This window comes from Glandiceps talaboti, chromosome 16, assembly GCF_964340395.1.
Source record: "Glandiceps talaboti chromosome 16, keGlaTala1.1, whole genome shotgun sequence".
Taxonomy (NCBI): domain Eukaryota; kingdom Metazoa; phylum Hemichordata; class Enteropneusta; family Spengelidae; genus Glandiceps; species Glandiceps talaboti.
In genome coordinates this window covers 17,943,475-17,963,038 of record NC_135564.1, presented here as the reverse complement: position 1 = coordinate 17,963,038, position 19,564 = coordinate 17,943,475, and the positions used below count along the sequence as shown (strand labels likewise).

The 19,564-nt window shown below is 33.5% G+C and overlaps 1 protein-coding gene across 1 annotated transcript in view; it reads right to left on the bottom strand.

Moving 5' to 3' along the window:
• LOC144447269 (inositol hexakisphosphate and diphosphoinositol-pentakisphosphate kinase 2-like) overlaps positions 1–16,415 on the bottom strand; it is a 44,356-nt gene extending 27,941 nt beyond the window's left edge. Inside the window, exons 1-11 of the mRNA XM_078137186.1 lie at positions 16,277–16,415; positions 10,929–11,248; positions 9,946–10,031; positions 6,561–6,715; positions 5,782–5,883; positions 4,784–4,945; positions 4,083–4,204; positions 3,568–3,669; positions 2,780–2,866; positions 2,479–2,554; positions 1,724–1,922 (exon numbers count right to left, since the gene is read on the bottom strand). Coding sequence (XP_077993312.1) covers positions 1,724–1,922; positions 2,479–2,554; positions 2,780–2,866; positions 3,568–3,669; positions 4,083–4,204; positions 4,784–4,945; positions 5,782–5,883; positions 6,561–6,715; positions 9,946–10,031; positions 10,929–11,248; positions 16,277–16,354 — 1,489 coding nt within the window. The 5' untranslated portion in view covers positions 16,355–16,415. The remainder of the gene's footprint in view (positions 1–1,723; positions 1,923–2,478; positions 2,555–2,779; positions 2,867–3,567; positions 3,670–4,082; positions 4,205–4,783; positions 4,946–5,781; positions 5,884–6,560; positions 6,716–9,945; positions 10,032–10,928; positions 11,249–16,276) is intronic.
• Between the last annotated feature and the right edge of the window lie 3,149 nt (positions 16,416–19,564).

Below are 19,564 nucleotides of genomic sequence, written 5' to 3'. Positions count from 1 at the left end.
AAACTAATGAAAGAAAAATGAAGTATTCCTTGATTCTACAAATCTACAGACAATATAATAGTTAACATTAATGACTACTAACACCAGACATACATGTATGGATAGTGACAATACAGAACACATTACCTGTCTCAGTGCACATGTTCTAAGATCACTCGAAACGTGAACATAGAAATAAGCAAACTAAATCTTATACTGTCCTAATTTCAAATGAAAAGGGGTGATGATTTGGTTCTTATCTGGCATACTCATTACACATTTGTTCTACTTTTGTTCATGTCTATGCATGTATTAGTGTCTAAGTTGGCACATAAAGTAAAAACAAAAGCAATATTATTTTGTCTAAAGAGGGCAATGTTGTCAAAAACAATACAGAAATCACGTGTCTTTGACACTAACAAACACATAAGTCTAATTGCGGGAATTACCATAGACCATACACATGTAGAGTCTATGAAATTATTGACTAAATCTACCAATATGTTTCCAGACAAGAAATATTCACTTCACTTAAAGATCTTTTCTAATGATGTCATAACTTCCATTCAGCTTTAAAGATCAACATTCTAATTTCACAACTTTCTGATTTGCATATTTTGCATACATGTTGCCTGTTTCTGCCATTTACAGTGTGCAAGGTGATTGTTATTCATCACACAGTAAGGCCAAAATTGATAGATGAAGCAATATTGTCAAAAAACTATAGAAATGATTAGTAATAAACGCTCACATCACACAAGTTTTGAAGTCAGAAAAGTCAAGTCTACATGTGACTTGCAGTTGTAATGAGAAATAACAATGCTGCTAGATTAAAACATCAATAATCCTGTGTTTACTTTTCTAACTTTTTTATTTAACTTTGACACTCAACCCCTCGCTACAAACAAACATGGTAGCCATCTACAGTGTTTTTGCTAAGGCTAGGGAACCCCAGTAACAGAAAGGAGAATATAGACATAGTTTGAACTTTCCCTTACATTATACCATAATTTTGATGGGGAACTATGGTAAAAATAACAGGGGAACACAGGTTAATTTTAACTGCTTAACAAAAACGCTGCTTCCTTTATATCTATGTCAGTCTAACTTTACACTGAGATAATTAGTCTGCAGACTACCCTTTTACACACTAAATATTGCTCATAGGATAAGCCCAGGAATTAACTATCTTAGAAAAATCTGGCTCACCACACAACTGCACAAATCAATTGTATACCTGTATCACGTCAATTTGAATGTAATCATAATCTACCCAACTTTTTAATGAATTCAGTGATTCAAAACACACTTCATTGTTATATCTCTTTTCAGAAAGTCACTTTGAAGTTTGAAAAACTTTCCTGACATGGTTAGCATTTGCAATGCACTGCAAATATTAGAAAAAGGCAAGCTGAAACATAGATCTCTATGACACTGCAGTTCTGTACCAGATACAAGCCCATCATTTGAATATTTATTTGCATACTATTTGCATATTATTTATATGTTCATTTGCATACAACTGTGGTATAGCATGCAACCAATCAGAAAGGCTATTTTTGTATATCTGTACTCTGGTTTAGTTAAACAGACTATACTTCAGCAAGTTTGAACCATAAATGACACACTGTGGTATGAATATGCAAATAAGCCAAACCCGAGGACTTGCTTGAACTGACAACAACAAATCACCAGTGTCATAGAAACCTTTTATAAAATAGCAAACTTGTAAGAAAAAACTTACCGTCTTCACTGCTAGAATGTCTGGGTCGTCCATTTGGTTGGTATTTCAGTTGTATTTTACGATTAATTCCAGAAAAGTGTCCGTACATTTCCAGTACAGTTTTCAGCTGCTCCAGTTTCCGTTTCTTCTCTTCAACCTCTGATATTGTTTGTTGTCGCTCTGTTTCAGCTAATAAATATCTTGCAACATCTAAAACTTCCTGTATTCAAAAGAGTCCCAAAAAAAAAATTCAAAATTTGTGTTGTCACTACATATAGTCAGCTGTGCACTGCACTGCATAGTACATCAGTATTTTCTTGACCTCTTCTACTATTCAGTGAAATGGAATCAGGATGATTAACTGTTAATCCTGTTTTCCCAAACTTATGTTTTGCGTTCACATAAATACCAAACACCCCCCACCCCCAGAAGAGAGCGGATTAAAAATGGTTAATTTGTAATCTGAATGGGGCTTGTGCATAGGACAGTAAAATATAGTTACTTTGGAATGTTAATTTGGAAAACAAATGTTATGTTTTGATCTGAGTCCCACATTTGACAAATCAAAACATCACATTCGTTTCCAATTTATCGTTCCAAACTAACTATATTTACTGTTCTATTGATTCTTGGAACCATGAACAATATATTCTCTATCTATTGAACTGGGCATGTTTTCATCCATGTCCATGTACACACAGTGTACACTGTATATCTCAGAGAAACGGGAAAAAATTGAATAACAGCACCTCAGCACTGTGGTGATCACTTTTTACCTGTAGTTGTGTTGGTCTCTTCAACTTGATTTTTCCATGTTTATAACCATCATACTTGGCAAATAGTTGAAAAAATCTGATAAACACAGAAAATAGACAACATGTTGATTAGAAAACTTTACTCACAACCCATATTACTGATGTCATCTTTGTAAACTTGAATGTATGCTTGTAACAATTCTGTTGAGTGTGTCCTGAGTAGGTAAATCTTTGAATACATTTAGTATTCAGGTAATGCATGGAATGGCAAAATATCGAAAAACTCTAGAATTATACATCTTGGAATATTTTGCAAACTTACCTCCGATTTCTGACTTCCATTTTTAGTTTTTGTTTTGGTGTTCTGTCACCATGACGCATTACTCCAATCACACACCTCAACTCCATCCTGAAATGATTTAGATAATTATAACCTATTCACCCCTATATCTACATCAAATGGGATAACCCTTCATAGACAATCACAGGAACAAACCAAAGTTTATGAAATAATAGGGATATTAGTGTCAAAGACTTGCAAGACACCTACTCCTTGTAATAAATGACAGTGATACAACTTTAAATAATCACATAGTTAAAAATATTCTAATTTATTCATTGATAAAGTGGCCATATGGATGAGAATTTGGTATTTATTTTTGATTTTTATTTGATAAAACAGCTTCACTATGTTTTTCTACTTGAAAAAATAATGTGAAATAACATATACCAAGTCCATGTTCGCAACTCAATAAACTGCAAAACATTAAACTATGTGTAAAATGTTTGTTATCGTATGTACAATAACAAACTTTTTACACTTTTTACATTTTTTTGCAATGTAATTTGAGTTATAAACATAGACTTGGTATATGTTCTTTCATATTATTTTTTTCAAGTAGAAAACATAGTGAAGCTGTTTTATCAAATAAAATTCCAAAATAAATACCAAATTCTCATCCATATGGCCACTTTAAATAATACTGTATTTGTATTTTTTTCACAAATTTTATCCGAGGTCATGTTGTCTAGTTATAAAACAAGTCATTGAAAATGACATAGTCAATATACTACATAAACACTAATAAAAAACCTGTTCAATCAACTTACATTGTTCCAGATGTTGTTGGTACATATGGCACCTCCTCTACTTCCATTGGAATATTCCATGGAATGTCATACTGAGGGGCTAACTCTCTCATCACAAGATTCCTAAGGAAAGATGAAATTCACTGAATCAATCATAACATATTGTTAAGATGTTAACAGCAGTTATCTGGTAGATATCTAGAAAAAAAGTTGGTCTAGAACAAAAAAATAATCCTATGTAATCCTTATGGCCCAACTAATGAGATAACACTAATGCAAGAACCTAGGATTGAAACCTTGGCCTTTAAGACATTAATATAGGTACATATTCACTTGTTATTACCACCCCACCAAGATTAAATCCTAATTTCCAGTCAGTATGTTTATTTGTACAAATTCTCTGAGTAGTATTATTACCATGTCAGGTTTAGAAGCAGTTTCCTTGAAAAAAAAACTTGCTTAAGTATGAATTTCAGTTTATCCCCAACTATTACAAAAATGTTACATAAACTTCTTTGAAATTGTTTTTCACTTACCCTAAAATCTTGGCACAGTCATCGTAGTATTTCATGGAATTTTTCACAAAGCTAAAGCCATTGACATCACAGACATATGATCTACCATTGGCACGTAGTAAATCAAAACCACATACAGTTTGCTGTCAATACAATCAGATGAGACCACATAAAATAACCATCATACATAATGTGTTTTGTCAAGATAGTGGATCATACTCACAGTAGCTATAGGGAGTATTATAACTGACTTTTTGTTTTTAAAATTTGATAAAACTTATGATAAAACTTGGAAGTTGATAGTGTAGCTCTTTCTTTAAGTAACAACCAACAGTGAGAATTCATAGAATAGAATCAGGGCAAATATCATTAGAGAGGTTAAACCATTTACCAATTTTTTACCTTTAAGTTTTTAGTTTATGGCTCTTCAATATATTAAACAAATGATGTCCTGTAGACATACTCAGTTACAATGTAAAAGAAAATGCCTTGGAATATTCATTTCTAGAATTTGAAGAAATGCTTTCTGACTGCTGCCCTCATTTTATCATTGCATTACTCTTAATAGTCTTACTATAACAGTGGGCAAAGACCATGAAGATGTCCATCTGTATGTCTGTCTGTCTATACTCAAGTTTACTACAATTGTTGATTACATTACTATAACTGTATCTGTAGACATCATTGTTAGATATGTGCAATGAACTTTTGAACAGACTCACCTTAAAAGCCAGTGATACTTTCCTGGCTATAAGTTTCTCAATATTATTAAGGATGACTGGATATCTGACTTCTTTTCCTTCACTGTCTCTCTCTACTTTACCATCAAGTGCTGGTGATTTCCTGGCTTCTGCATGGGCATAGTCTGGTCCCACTGTATATACCTGTTGAGACAAAAAAATTACTATTCTGAGTAGCTGAGTTCTACCTACACCGGTTAGCACCAAAATGTGGCCATCCGGGACTCAAAACTAGCAACTACCACTCAGAGGTTGCTGACCAACACCATCATTTTAAATGTCAATGTAAGAATAAGATATTTTACTCTACGAAAAACTTTCTATGAATCCCCATTCACATTTAATGGCTAATTGTTTTTCAGTGTGGCTACTTTGTATGTATACTTGTGCATGGTAATTTGTACAATGAAGAACACTGGCTCCACTAAGCTATCAACACCGGGTATGTGTTGTTTACCCCAGCCCTTTCTATAACTCAAGAAAAATGGAGAGCCTGACATTAATCTAAAGGTTATTTCAGATATAGGGATAGTGTGTTGTGGTTCAACCACAACACACTATCCCTATATCTGTTAGTTACCAATGTTAGTACCTATCTAAAACAAATGTGTTACTGTGGAAACATATTTATTTTGGCACATTAACAATTTTGGGGTGTGTCAGGTACACTTAATTTTGTGGACAGTGTAAGGTGACAGTAGACACTACTTGTAAATATCTCATCAGTTTGGCTTGCTGTATTCAGTTCAACTGTTGTTGATACATTTCACTACAGCTGAATGTAGAAATATGACAAGTCCTAAGTGAGTTAGTGGGACTTATTTCAGCAGACAAGCTTTTATGTGTATTCAGCTAAAATAAATCCAGCGTCAAAACACATACAACTATATTACTGTATTCATTGGAAGGTGGTGTCCAGTATCTGTTTAATTTGACATGTTTCCAGCAAGTACTATTTATATATATTACTGATTACTCACCTTGACATCAGTTCCATCTGTTGGCATAAATTCTTCATAAATATAAGACCCTTTTTTCCTGACTCTGCTTTCTGGTGAGTAGACACTACTCCTGCTGCCAATCTAACCAAGGACAGTGAGATTTATGTCAATTATGATGTATTTTCCAATTATGCCTAATTGCTGTGACAATGTCAATCATTACAAGATATGTTAAAGGTGGAAATTGCAAATAAAAAAAAGAAAAGTAAGATTGTTGGCTATTAACAGATAGACATATGACAAAATTACAGACTGGAAAATACACAGGGACATGAATACAAGAAAGAGACATGTACACACACACACACACACACACACACACACACACACACACACACACACACACACACACACACACACACACATATATATATACATGTTATGATGTATATCTGTACACACATGCATTTGAAATGTAGATAAATAGTCATAAAGTTTGAGTCACTAGACACATACACAGATAGACACATGGACAGACAGACAGAGACAGACAGACAGACAGACAGACAGACAGACAGACAGACAGACAGACAGACAGACAGACAGACAGACAGACAGACAGACAGACAGATTAAGACTGACATACCATTACCAGTCAATGGCCCAGAACAAGACAGATGTACAAATGTAACATATGTGTTACAACTGTAAAGGATAGGAGATAAGTCTGTCTATTCTTGTTCTGGGCCACTGATCTGACCATATACAACCAGATCTACAAATAGCGAGCATTCAGAATACAGTACAATCAAACTTACTTTTCTAAAAAGTCTTTGACTGCCACCACCAGCTGACATAGGATAATAAATGTAAATATTATGATCTTCAGCTGACACTGGTTTCTCTACAAATGGTTTAGCAAACACTTGTCCATTCACCTCTACTGAATCATCTCCTTCATCTAAGTCAGATTCTGTGTAGTAAAACAATAATTAACTTGTAGTTAGTTTTTATACCGTGTATTTCACAACTCACAGACCCAAAATCAATATAATGCAGGTAAGAAATATAAAGGTATACCATTTGTCGCTGGTACACTTTGACTGTTGGGAGGTTTACCCCTCATTTCCATACTGCTAACATCATTGGTGCCGACAGTAATACACTTCACAAGGAGAAATAATTGAATTCAGTAACACAACTGTTATACACTTTCAAAAGAAAGTAAATCTAAGGGGGAACATTCATAGCTATGCAATAATATTTGTATATCACACCCTACAACAATTTATGATATGTGTTAATTATATATCAGTTGGGGTTTTGGTATTACATTTTGTATATATATGAGATTGAACAGTGTTTTTGCTAAGGTTGGGGAACCCTGGTAACAGAAAGGGGAATATAGTAAAACTGGAATAGTTTCCTACACATTATACCATAATTTTGGTGGGGAACCCTGGTAAAATGAGAGGGGCACTCAGGTAGATTTTACACTATGATTAGGTGATGTTTTCACTATAAAACAATGTTGTGTCCTAAATTTTGTACAAATATATATAGAATAGTTTATTTTATGTGTTATATTTCAATATACTATGATAAAATCTTTACAGCTGAACTGAACTATAATGTAATTGTAGACCCTGGTAAAGTCTTCAAAAAGAGTAATTAGTTTTTTTTATGAGTATTACAATATCATGGAGATTCTATGGTATTTCTGCTATACTAATATTAACAAAACCATTGTCCCTCTGTAATAAAACCTATACATATATTGGGGCTGTAATAACTGAAAACATTCAAGGTCTTCAATATTTTAAGTCTTCTCTTGTAATACATGGAAAGGTTGTAAATATTAATATGAATTTAAAATAGACACTTAAAAACACACTTCTATGGATACTGTGTATCGTTAATATCTGGATTTTAACTACCTTTCATTATTATCATTAAACAACAGAGCTGGTTTTATGTTTCAGTAACCTAATACCTTTTGCATAGTAGCTGTTTTTAAGATAGTGAGATGTACACCACTTTCAGTAATAACATCGAGGTACAAATTATATTTGTCATCCATAATTACCGTATTCTCGTACTCTCATAATAGTAGATCGTTATTTGGGTCTAGTTTTACAGGACATTTAAATCTTCTATATTACATGTATTACATTCCTCAATTATACACATGTAACAGTGTTGTTGTTTTTAACCATCTGCCATACCTGCTAGGCAAGTCACTTATTTTACTAACAGGGCAATTTACTCTCATCTGCAATATCTGCTAGGCAAGTCAAACTTATTTTACTAACAGGGTAATATAGGAGTAAGAGTAAAATGGCTTTTTTTTGGTACAATACAGCAGTTAGTATTATCAGGGATGAACTATCACCTTTTGAGTCCTCGTTTAAAGTCTACTCAACGCAACGTAACATTACTAGGAAGTCAAAGTCTACAATCAGTGACATTTATCACATGGCGCACCCATTGTTTGAAATGTAATGTGTTGCATACATATTATACATTAGAGTGTAAGATACATCGTGTCATTCCATCCTCACCATCCTCCTGTGGGAGGGGGTTGACCGATGTGTGAGGGTGTCCTGTCACGGCGTACCTTGCTAACTAGTTATACATCTATTAAACAAGAATTAATCATTTCAAAATCAGTTTTTGTTCAACTGTTGTTTGTATTTTAAATGAATCATAATGTTATTGTAGTGTCATAGTTTTTATCTAATGTCTTCTTTGTCACAGTAATCTGTAAATTTTGTTGTTTGAAATGTTATTTTTAATTAATCCAAGTTTTGCAGAATCACTACATTATCATTGTATAAACACATATGACAATAAAGTATTTTTATTATTACTCACTGTAGAGCATTCTACTCGGTCTGCCTGGATAACAAACAACAATTCAAAATCTTTCCTTTAGCAATGATAATTTGTTACTCTCATGTTGCCACAGATACTTTTTTGTTGTTAAAATTTTTTTTTCATTTGTGACATCCAGTGTGCCCTCTAATGATAGCCAAATTTTGTTGTTGAGTCAAAATGAGAAAACTGGGATTTCTTGTGAGTCACCACATAGTAAGAGATAGGGGAACACCAAATTTTGGTGCGTCACTAGAAATTGTGTGCGTCAGTGGCATGTCAAATTGGCTTAGAGGGCACACTGGTCACTGACATCTGCTGTACACTGAGGGCAAATATAAGTGTGTTTTGGGATAAATTGCAGTTACCAATGCCATCTAAAAATTGATTCATCCCAGAAATGTAAAAACAAGACAGAGTATTATAGTATTATTTCACAATAACGATTAGAGACTGACATCTGAGTACAACTTCTATGACAGGTGGTTGGACATAAATGTTTGAGATTTAAAACTGAAATGACTGCCACTAAAATATTGTCAACATATTTATTCAATCCCTCCCTTTGGTTTGTTTATTTCTGTATGTGATTTACTAGTCATATCTTCTCTAATTTTTTAGCATTGTATGTATTTTAATTTTCTGTTAGTGCTGCTCCTAACATGCTTAAGTGAGCCCCTGATACAAAGGGGATGCAATAAATAAATAAATAAATAAATAAATGTGGTTTGAAGAGTTTGCTTAGAAATTGTAAAAGGGTTCAGTGACCCTGACATTGTGTAGTGAAAACTCTGTGGATGACACAAATATAGTGTTTTTCATGATGTATAATAAGAGGATTGATTAATGGTGCCATAACTTGGTTAATAACTGGTGGGATTCAGAGCACCGTGTACATTATGATTAAATGACATTGTATAATACCATCTGACAGAACCCTATAATGTGTTAGTGCTAGTATGGCATATCATACTCCAGGTATTAGCATGAGTGTACTGCTTGCAATGTTAGCTGTGTCTGAAAGTGTAGCTCCATCATCAGTTAATACTGCAAGCAAACTTGCAAATACCCAAAGTATCCATATTTGCACCCACGCATCATGGGGTTGTTATTACACAGGTTTATCCAAAAACAGAAAATGTTGCCAAAAATGCAACATTCATGACTTCATATATACATTTTGTACATTGAAAATTTGCATGGTCATATCATTGTGTTTAGAATACTATTTTCAACATTGCACTGTATGTCAATTACATACATGTACACACCTATATCAACACAAGTGATCACTTTACATAATGTAAATACTAACAGTCTATCACTTACCATTTGGATCATCAGAATCTCTGTCAAGTACTGCATATCTTGGTAGACCTATACCTTCTGCCTTTAAAACTTCATATACATATCGCCTACAAGAGGAACACAGTCAATCAATATCTTTCAATGTGGAGAGATCCTTGAGGAATCTAGCTTACTTGAGAAACTAATATTACAACTGTAAAGTTTAGTAATTATGTCCTTGAAGCAGCTCGAATAAGTCCCAAAAATAGTCTTATGGTCTTTCATTTCAAGTCTGTCCTTGAAGTACATGTACTTCTCAGAAAGTTTACAATTTTCATATTATAAGCCCTGGAGTTTGATACAACGTGAACTAAGTTTAACAGAGTAATATGGTAGGCCATCATTATACAGGGTTACTAGCCCAAATAGTCAACACAGCAGGCAAATTGATAGGAACATATGTCGCTGCGTGGAGGGACAGTCCCAACTCCCCTCCAAGATCTATGATAGGAACAACACAATGTCAACTATCTGATCTTTATCATCATTCCCTAGATTTTAGTTTTAGTTTATTTCTTAATCGGTGCTGGGCCTCAGCCCCTCGCACAGAAAATTTACAAAGATATACGAATGATTTATAAAAGAAATCAGGTGAAATTCTTGGTGCAGATCTTCATCCTCCTGTATGTACTTTCTATTTCAACAAACTTCTTTCACTGTTCAGGTCACAGGTTCAGGGCACCAAGAGCACACAATCAGGACTTAAAGTTAGAAGTAGTCCAGGCACAGAGACGACTTAACATTGAATCTAAGACTACCAAATTTATGAGGTGGTAGTTGTTAGACCAATGGAAATTAACAGAAAATTGTACCTGAAACAGTTCACTTGGCTAAATCTGACTATCAATCATAGATGTTAAATTCAAGCAAAGACAGTGGCATCCCTGACTTCTTTAATACAGTATCTGAAATACCAACAACTCAAAGATGGCACTTTATATAATATTGTCTGGCAAGAGACTTACCTATCTTGCAGCCCAAATTGTTTTTGTAAATCATTAATCACATATGGTTTCCTTAATTTGCCATATTGTACAGCTTTTTCTAATGGAAATCCTTTAGAAAAGAATGATATAAGACAGTGACATAGCGGCCATTTTTCTACAGGTTCATGTAAAATTACACTCTCTTCAAATATATCAGTCACAATATATTCAAATCGTTCCAATCGTGTCAAAATTTCTTTCATTGGTTTGGACCTTGATTTCTTGGACATTGCACATATTCCCACCACCATCATCTTTCTTCCTTCTTCTTCAAGACGTTCTTTCTTGGACCTGTCATCCTACAAATCAACATATGAAAAATAAAACAAATTATGAATCGAATAATAGCGATAATAAACATCTGAATAACTTTTCATGATAACCTGACTAACATCATACATGTACAGTGAATGTTGTTGCTATATAATAATGAAAACAGATATGCTGGGCATAAATTAGAAGTAGTTCAAGACACATAGAGCACTAAACATTGTATCTAGAGTTCTAGCCTACCAAATTAGCAGTAGTCCAGGACACACAGACTACCAATCATTGTATCTAGATTACCAAATTAGCAGTAGTCCAGGACACACAGACTACCAATCATTGTATCTAGACTATCAAATTAGCAGTAGTCCAGGACACATACTAGACTACTAAACAACAGTATCTAGACTACCAAATTAGCAGTAGTCCAGGACACATACTAGACTACTAAACAACAGTACGGTATCTAGACTACCAAATTAGCAGTAGTCAAGGGTACATACAATATATAGACTACCAAGCTTTGTAACTAGACTACCAAATTAGCAGTAGTCAAGGGTACATACAATATATAGACTACCAAGCTTTGTAACTAGACTACCAAATTAGCAGTAGTCAAGGGTACATACAATATATAGACTACCAAGCTTTGTAACTAGACTACCAAATTAGCAGTAGTCAAGGGTACATACAATATATAGACTACCAAGCTTTGTAACTAGACTACCAAATTAGCAGTAGTCAAGGGTACATACAATATATAGACTACCAAGCTTTGTAACTAGTGGTGATTAATACAAGTTAATGAGTTTGATATGAAATGACAAGAACTTGCTCCCAATAAGGTTGAATTTAAAACTTTTCATTTCTACATTTATCTTCACTAATTTTTTTTTTATTGAATAAAACAAAATGTAGGTTTTCAGCATTATGATGACATCACAAAAAGAAAGTAAACAAAACTATGGTATACTGCATAGCTATAGAGCCTGTGTATAATAGTTACATAACTAACTATTTCACCCAGGTATGATTGTAATTTACTGATGAAATGGAAAACAGTCACTTAGAGTACAGTGTTGGCATGCCACACGGTAGACATCTATAACATTGGAAATATAACTAATTAGACAGATTGTAAGGGCTATCTGTGAAACTATGAATTTAAAATTACACATTCATCACTACTCTTTCCGTTATCATTCTTATCACATGTTTTCCATTTTGATGAAGTGATCAAGATAACCACATTATTCCATATCATAAAATATAGAAGAATGTCCTTGTTACAGAAATAAAATTAAAAACAAATAAAAAAGACAGAATGATGGCTATTGCAATAGAAAGAGATATGAAACAAAAATGTCTTGTTTCAACATGTTGATGGAAAGAATTCTTTACAACTAGTAAAACTAGAAATGTCATAACTAAACGGGTACATATCTGTGGTACTTATTGGTATGAATGCACTCACTGGGATCTACATGTATATCTATGTTTGCAAGGAAAAATAATCTCATGCATCATTTATTATTGATAGGTATTTTTGTCTAATTATAAAAGTTAATCACATGTACTGCCCTTTTCACAAATATTCAAAAACAACTGAAATTATACAAATAGTTTGCCTGAAAATGAAAGATCCATCAACCAGTTGTTTTCACATGTTATTTGCTCAAACCTGACATGAGGTAGAGTTACATAAGCTAACCAACCACTGGATCTTTCAGACTACACAAATACGGTATGACTTGCAGAATTGTGTAAAACATGACTAGATGTTATATTTTTACAAGGCATAATCTATGACTATCAAATAAAATACTTGTGTTGGCTGGGAAAATTGACCTAGTGAATGATGTTTGCTATATGGTTTGGGGACCCCAGTAACAGAGGAATGAAATCTGCTAAAACTGATATATATTTCCATACACTGTTGGTGGGGAATATCAGTAAACAGAGGGGCTGAAATCTACCTCAGACAACCAAATAATGTCTGAGAATCTGGTAATGTTGTATAGACGTCGATACTTTGAACCATAATTTTGATTGTGATACAAAGTACAATACCAGTGGAACTCAGGTAGATTTTACCAACCTACAGCCAACCAAAATATTGTTATTATAATTATAGCTACCATATTTATAGAATAAATGGATAGGTCACCCGGTGCAATAAACAAATTATTTAATTCTAATTCAAAGTGAAATGGAAACAAATAGCAATTATCATTATATTTAAAATAGAAATATCAAAAATAAAATATCTCTTCTGTCTAAAGTGTACATGTTGATACTACAAAATAAAATATGTCAATTCAATTTTTAATTAATGTATTAAAAAAAATTATTTCTAGTTATAAATGAACACAGTAGATATGGATACAAAAATGTATGCTTTATAACAAGGACAGTGTTCTACTGACTGTACTTTCATTTTTTGACCCATCAAATATTTTTTCAAAAAAGGAAACGGTCTGTTATTGTTTGAACATTGAGGTCAATATCACTACAAATATTATTGCCATATCAATGACATCAATCATCCATAATTTATCACCAAAAATTACACAAACTTTTGATCAAACAAATCATCAGATAAAATATAATTTCATTTCAACATTTATATTTGATTATATACATATTTCGGCCACGTCATCAGAACCTGGCAAGAATATGAAAATATAATATATAAAGAATTGGCTAAAAATAGAGAGTGCATACAAATACTTATTGCAATACGGTACCATGAATGAATGAAACTGGATCAATGGGGTCACAGTAAGAAGTAGTATCACTGAAAACCAACACCACTATAAAATTACTCAAAACATCAAAAATTACAAGTTTACCAATGCTATCCTGAGGTATTCCTCCAGTGACCATGTGTAGGACGACATGCTGACAGACTCAATGTACAAGTATTTTCACTCTGTACCTATGTTTCATGACAAACCACAACATGGGAGGAAAAGTATTGATCCCATGGCTCTTCTCACAATAAACACACAATCATTTGTTACCTGTGCCTATTAACATGATCATGAATATTCATGAGGATATACCATAAATGAGATAGGGAGGACCATGATATCAGACATTCCATTGACATAATGAGACATTGAGGGTGAGGTGTCCACATGCACGTCATGCAGTAAGTAAGGTGCTGTCACATGCACTCAATAGAATAATGTCATGTTATCCTCTTTGTACCAATCGCTCTGTATCAAAAGAGTGACCGCCAAAATTTTGGAAGACTTTAACCTTTTACTATGTGTAATGCAGGTAACAGTATTTCCATTTGGTTTACAAACTTTGTATTTTGACGTACACCCCTTCCTATCCACAGTATCTTTTAAATCAATTGGTATGGTGCTGTGCTCTACATAATGATCATGAGCAGCCAATTTTTTCAGAACACTTCAGCTTCAACTAGTTGGCTTAATGATACATAAAAATATCTAGAAGTTCATAAACTTTAGATTTTGACTTACACCCCATCGTGAAAACAGCGTTGTGATAAACTCGAACATCAAGAGGACAACACAACCACATGTTGTGGTGGTACTAGTGTTGGATGCTTAACCTTCAACCAATTAGTTTAAAGTCGAATAATGCTAGGTAACATTTAGAAAATGATAAACTTTGGATACATGATTACATTATTTAATACAATGCACCTCCTCCTACCCCACCCTGAAAGTACAGATACCATGTACTGTTGTAAGACTTGTATATAACTCAAGCCTCAAGAGAACAACCGAACCACATACTTGTTGGTGCAGGATGGAATTTATGCGGATCACTGGGATTTTAGATTTTGATTGGAAAACAAAATCTAAAATCCCAATCCACATGGATTCCAGGCTATGGCTGGATGGTAATAGTTTAGCGATGCATAAAGGACGTTCAACTTGATATATAGTGTGTTTATTGAAATCCATGGTCATACCAAACAATAGACATTTCAATGATGTCTGCGCAAGTACAGGTACAAAGGTAGAGTGTACGTCTCCTAGTCTTAAAAGAATACTTTGTAATGCTAGACCTAAACTAAAGTTTTGACAAGGTGGGGCGTGAAGTCATAATGATGTACGGAAAACTATTTGCATTTGTATTTGTCCTTGGCTATTGTACCACTAATACTGTTAAGTATTTACAACTTACAATAAGGGGCTCGGCTGAATAGACCATGTTTAAAAAAAAAGACTATGTACAGACAGCACAATCTACAGAATTCTTTGAGCAATAAATAACACAATTAAATGAGTTATAACGAACTCAACAAAGTATACAATGTTTTGTGTTAACACCATTAGGATCATAATATATTGAAGATGGGACTGCCATTACACATATAGCTCTAGAGAAAGTATCTACTGATTCTATTCATACAACAATTTTCCCTCAGGTCAAAATCTATGGGATACAATGGCTTTATGTAAATCTGGGGTGTAAAAGTACATCATGTATGTGTGATGAAAAGTAAATCCTGAAGTTCTTGGCAAAACTAAAACAACAGATAGTGAATATCAAATAAAGTCATTGTGAAATAACAGCTACATGTACATGTTCAGGTTATAGCTTTCATTAGCATTTTGCAAATTGAACCTCAGATAAATATTGCGTTGATAGTTAATAATGTGATTAAAATGACAATACTTCACTGAAGTATTGGCGTATACAAGTTTCAAAGTTTCAAAGTATGGCTTGTGGTTTGATTGGCATAATTAAGTGGAGATTGACATGTACAGTGAAGTGTCATACCTATCACTCACTTGTATATATATATCATGTTTTATCCGTCAGTGAATAGCTGTGTAAAGACAGGAATTTGCAAGTGGTTGAAAGTCCGGCATAAATCAATCTTACATCTGATGCTACTTTTAGACACTACTCAATAAAATCACTGGTATTATGTTTGATATATTTTGATTCAGGTACTAGAATAGAGGTAATACTAATAGTTTGTTCCTGATACTTGGACACATTTTTATGTTTCACTACCCTCAACAAAAACATGGTATACCGTATACATGTATCTGTACAGCTTTACTTACACAAGGCAATTGCTTCCTTTTCTTCTTCTTCTTCTTGGATTTGGAAAGAAATTTTTCTAACCTAGTATGCCTAAACATTCCGAGATTGGAGGAGAGACAGTCGCTACATGTACCTTAGTGTTTGTATCACAATATACAATGCTGGTCTGCTTGTTATGCCTATCTGCATGTACATGTACATGTATGTAAGCCTATTCAAAATAAAATGATAGATTGTTTTCCGACAAACCAACCAGTGATTGGCTCTGCCTCTCACTGAGGTCATCAACATAACAATTTGGCACAGCTTTTGTCTTCCTTATCTCTTTTATATGTTACAAATTACCCACCTATTCTATTCAAATATTTCATTGTCATGTATTCACAAGTCTACACCGATAAATCATCCTGTTCTGCATGTCTTTGTTTTTTTACCCCTTTAGTTGAATGTTCTGTTTGACAGTATGACCTGCAAGCACGGTGACACTCTCAGAGTGCTAGGTTATTATGGTACACTCAGCTCAAGAGGTTAACATACAGCTTAGTTCTACAACACATGTTACATCTATGCCTCTATTCAGATTCTTAACTTTAATTCTATTAATACTAACTATAAATCAAAAGTTATTTAATGTGACAGTACTTAATATTTAGTTGGGCTTTCAGGACTACTGCCAGGTATTATAAAATCAAAGTGATGAGCTCCAACATGTCTAACTGGGTTATATGTATTTTCCCAGTTTTTACATGCATATACCAACTCAGTGCAAGTAATAGAGGGGGAAATATCATAAAAAACTGCATAGATTTCCATGCTTAGTTCTTAGTACTACAATTTTTTCTTTACTATGGATGACAACCCAGTGAAATACCTGAGGTACAGTATTTAGATAGATTTTGGCTACTTGCATACAACTTAACAATGTACTGTAAATGACTATGGTTATTTTACTGTTTTTAGTCCACAAATTGAATTTGTGTGTATACATACTTTCTTTTATCTGTTCGTTTCTGTTTCTTTGTTTTCAAACATCTAATTAAAACACATTGAGTCTATGCATAGGGTAATCAAAGAAGAATTTTAGTGGACAATTAAACTTTTAAACTTTTATTATTTATAGTTACATAATTATGATAATATACATGTACCACATTTGGCATTGCAACTGAAAGACTCTAGCTAGACAAAACACACAAATAAACAAACAAAAAACAAACAAACAGCACATGTTATGTAACTATTTATTCACTTTTTGTATATAAAAGAATGCACTCTCTGCCATGTACATGACGAGTCACGTACATGCACATTGTACAATATGTCACTGTGTAATTAAAGTTGTTACATCGTCATGTATCAGAATTTTCAAAAGACAAGTGATTAATACATGTATTAAGAATAAATATTTGGTTACCATAGCAACCATATCAAAGTGTTCTTCTTTTTTCACACTTTTACATGTAGTAGGAACAAACCTTTTGCTTCATAGCACATCAAACATGAAGTGAGACTCAGAGCAGATAGAGACGATAGGAAATCATGCAATCGCTTGAAGACATCTGTTGTTTGTTTTTTTGTCTTTTTTTTATCCATATAATTAATAACCTTAGTCCTATCACTGTGTCAAGCTTATTCTTTACTCAGTCTAACTTTATCTATAATACCCGTCAATCTTTCCCTTTATCTACAACTAAGTAGTTGTCAATCTTCCTTTATCTATAAATGATTTGTAATTGTAGAATTGACTAAGGTATAAACTGAAATGCTGTCAATTACAGTAGCTGTCAATCATTCTTTATCTATAATATATTACTTTTATCATAGACCCTCCACAGGGTCTATGCTTTTATTGATGACAATGTACACTGCACAGCTGTCAATAACCTGTCAATCTTTCTCTTTTAATTTTTATCCAAGATAAATTGGTAATACAGAAGACATGTATACTGCAATGTTATCAGTCCACTTCACCTAACTGAGTTTCTAGTCAACAACCTGTCAGTGTCACCTATAGACAGTATCATAAACTTAGACTGGCTCCAGATGAAAGATACTGGTATAATAGCATGGTGTAAAAGGTTATCCAAGATGCTTGAACAGGAGCATTCACCATATAAAGTATGGACATTCCCAAGTTTGACATTAGTAATTTACAACGTTGTACATGTTCCATATTTTCAGGTCAGTTAGACTGCCCTCTATAGTTCAATCAAGAAAATTTTACAAGTCACTGGCCCACTTCTGAACTCGTAAGCCCTCACAATACATAGCATTTTTTGTCAATTTTCAACTAATTTATATCATTGTGTTCACTGAGGTATGTATAATCACCTAGTGATCAACCCTGTCAACATCTCACAAATTATCATTTTGTTGATAAACAAGTAATCAGGTCAGTGATTAACCACTGTTTTCCCTAGTAGTATGTACCTCAAACCAGTGTACACATTGACAGTACAATAAACAATCACAGACAAGGGAAATATTTGGCTGTGCAATCATTAATAAATAGACATTTCAGCTAATGACAAGAATTCAACTGTTTCCAGCACTAGTTTTATAGCGAAATTCAACACACAACAGCTAATAGTTACAGCTACTGGGACATTCATAAAAAATTTAGGGAAAACACTAACTGTCAGAAACAAATATAGAGCTTAAAGGAATCCTTTTGGACAATGAGAGGTTAACTGAAGCATATAAAAGGGATACACTGACTTACTTGAACAACCTGAAGAATTTCATCTCCTATTGAGAAGGTTGGTATACTGTACTCAGTCATAATGGTCTCTTGGTTCCTGTTTTGGTCCTCTAATTTGTGGATTAATGTATGAAGTTAAATTAAGTTGTCATGCTGGTTTTACCACCTGCAATCAAATTAGAAAATAAAACACTGTTATCATTTTTTTCATTTTGTCCAGCCTACCCAACTCTTTGAAAACCGTTATTTCCAAATAATTGTACAGAGTATCCAAAAAGGGATACACATTGAATTTAATAAATTAATTAATACAAAAGTGTTGTGTGAGAGTGTGTCACTTGGGTATTAAAGAGCTGTTCTTGTATCCCCAAGGTGAAGTTTTACAATATTTCATTTATCAAAATCTTATTCAGAAAATGAACAGAAAGTATTGAAATTGACTTTAGGTTTACTAGGGTTACACAGTCTGATGATACTGATAGGGACCATTGCACAATGTCGTACAAGCTCAACAAAGGAATATAAATGAGCGTTTACAAGTGCGACATCGACACGTTTATATATGTTGTAAACTATGACGACGATCGATGCAATGACCAAAAACTGA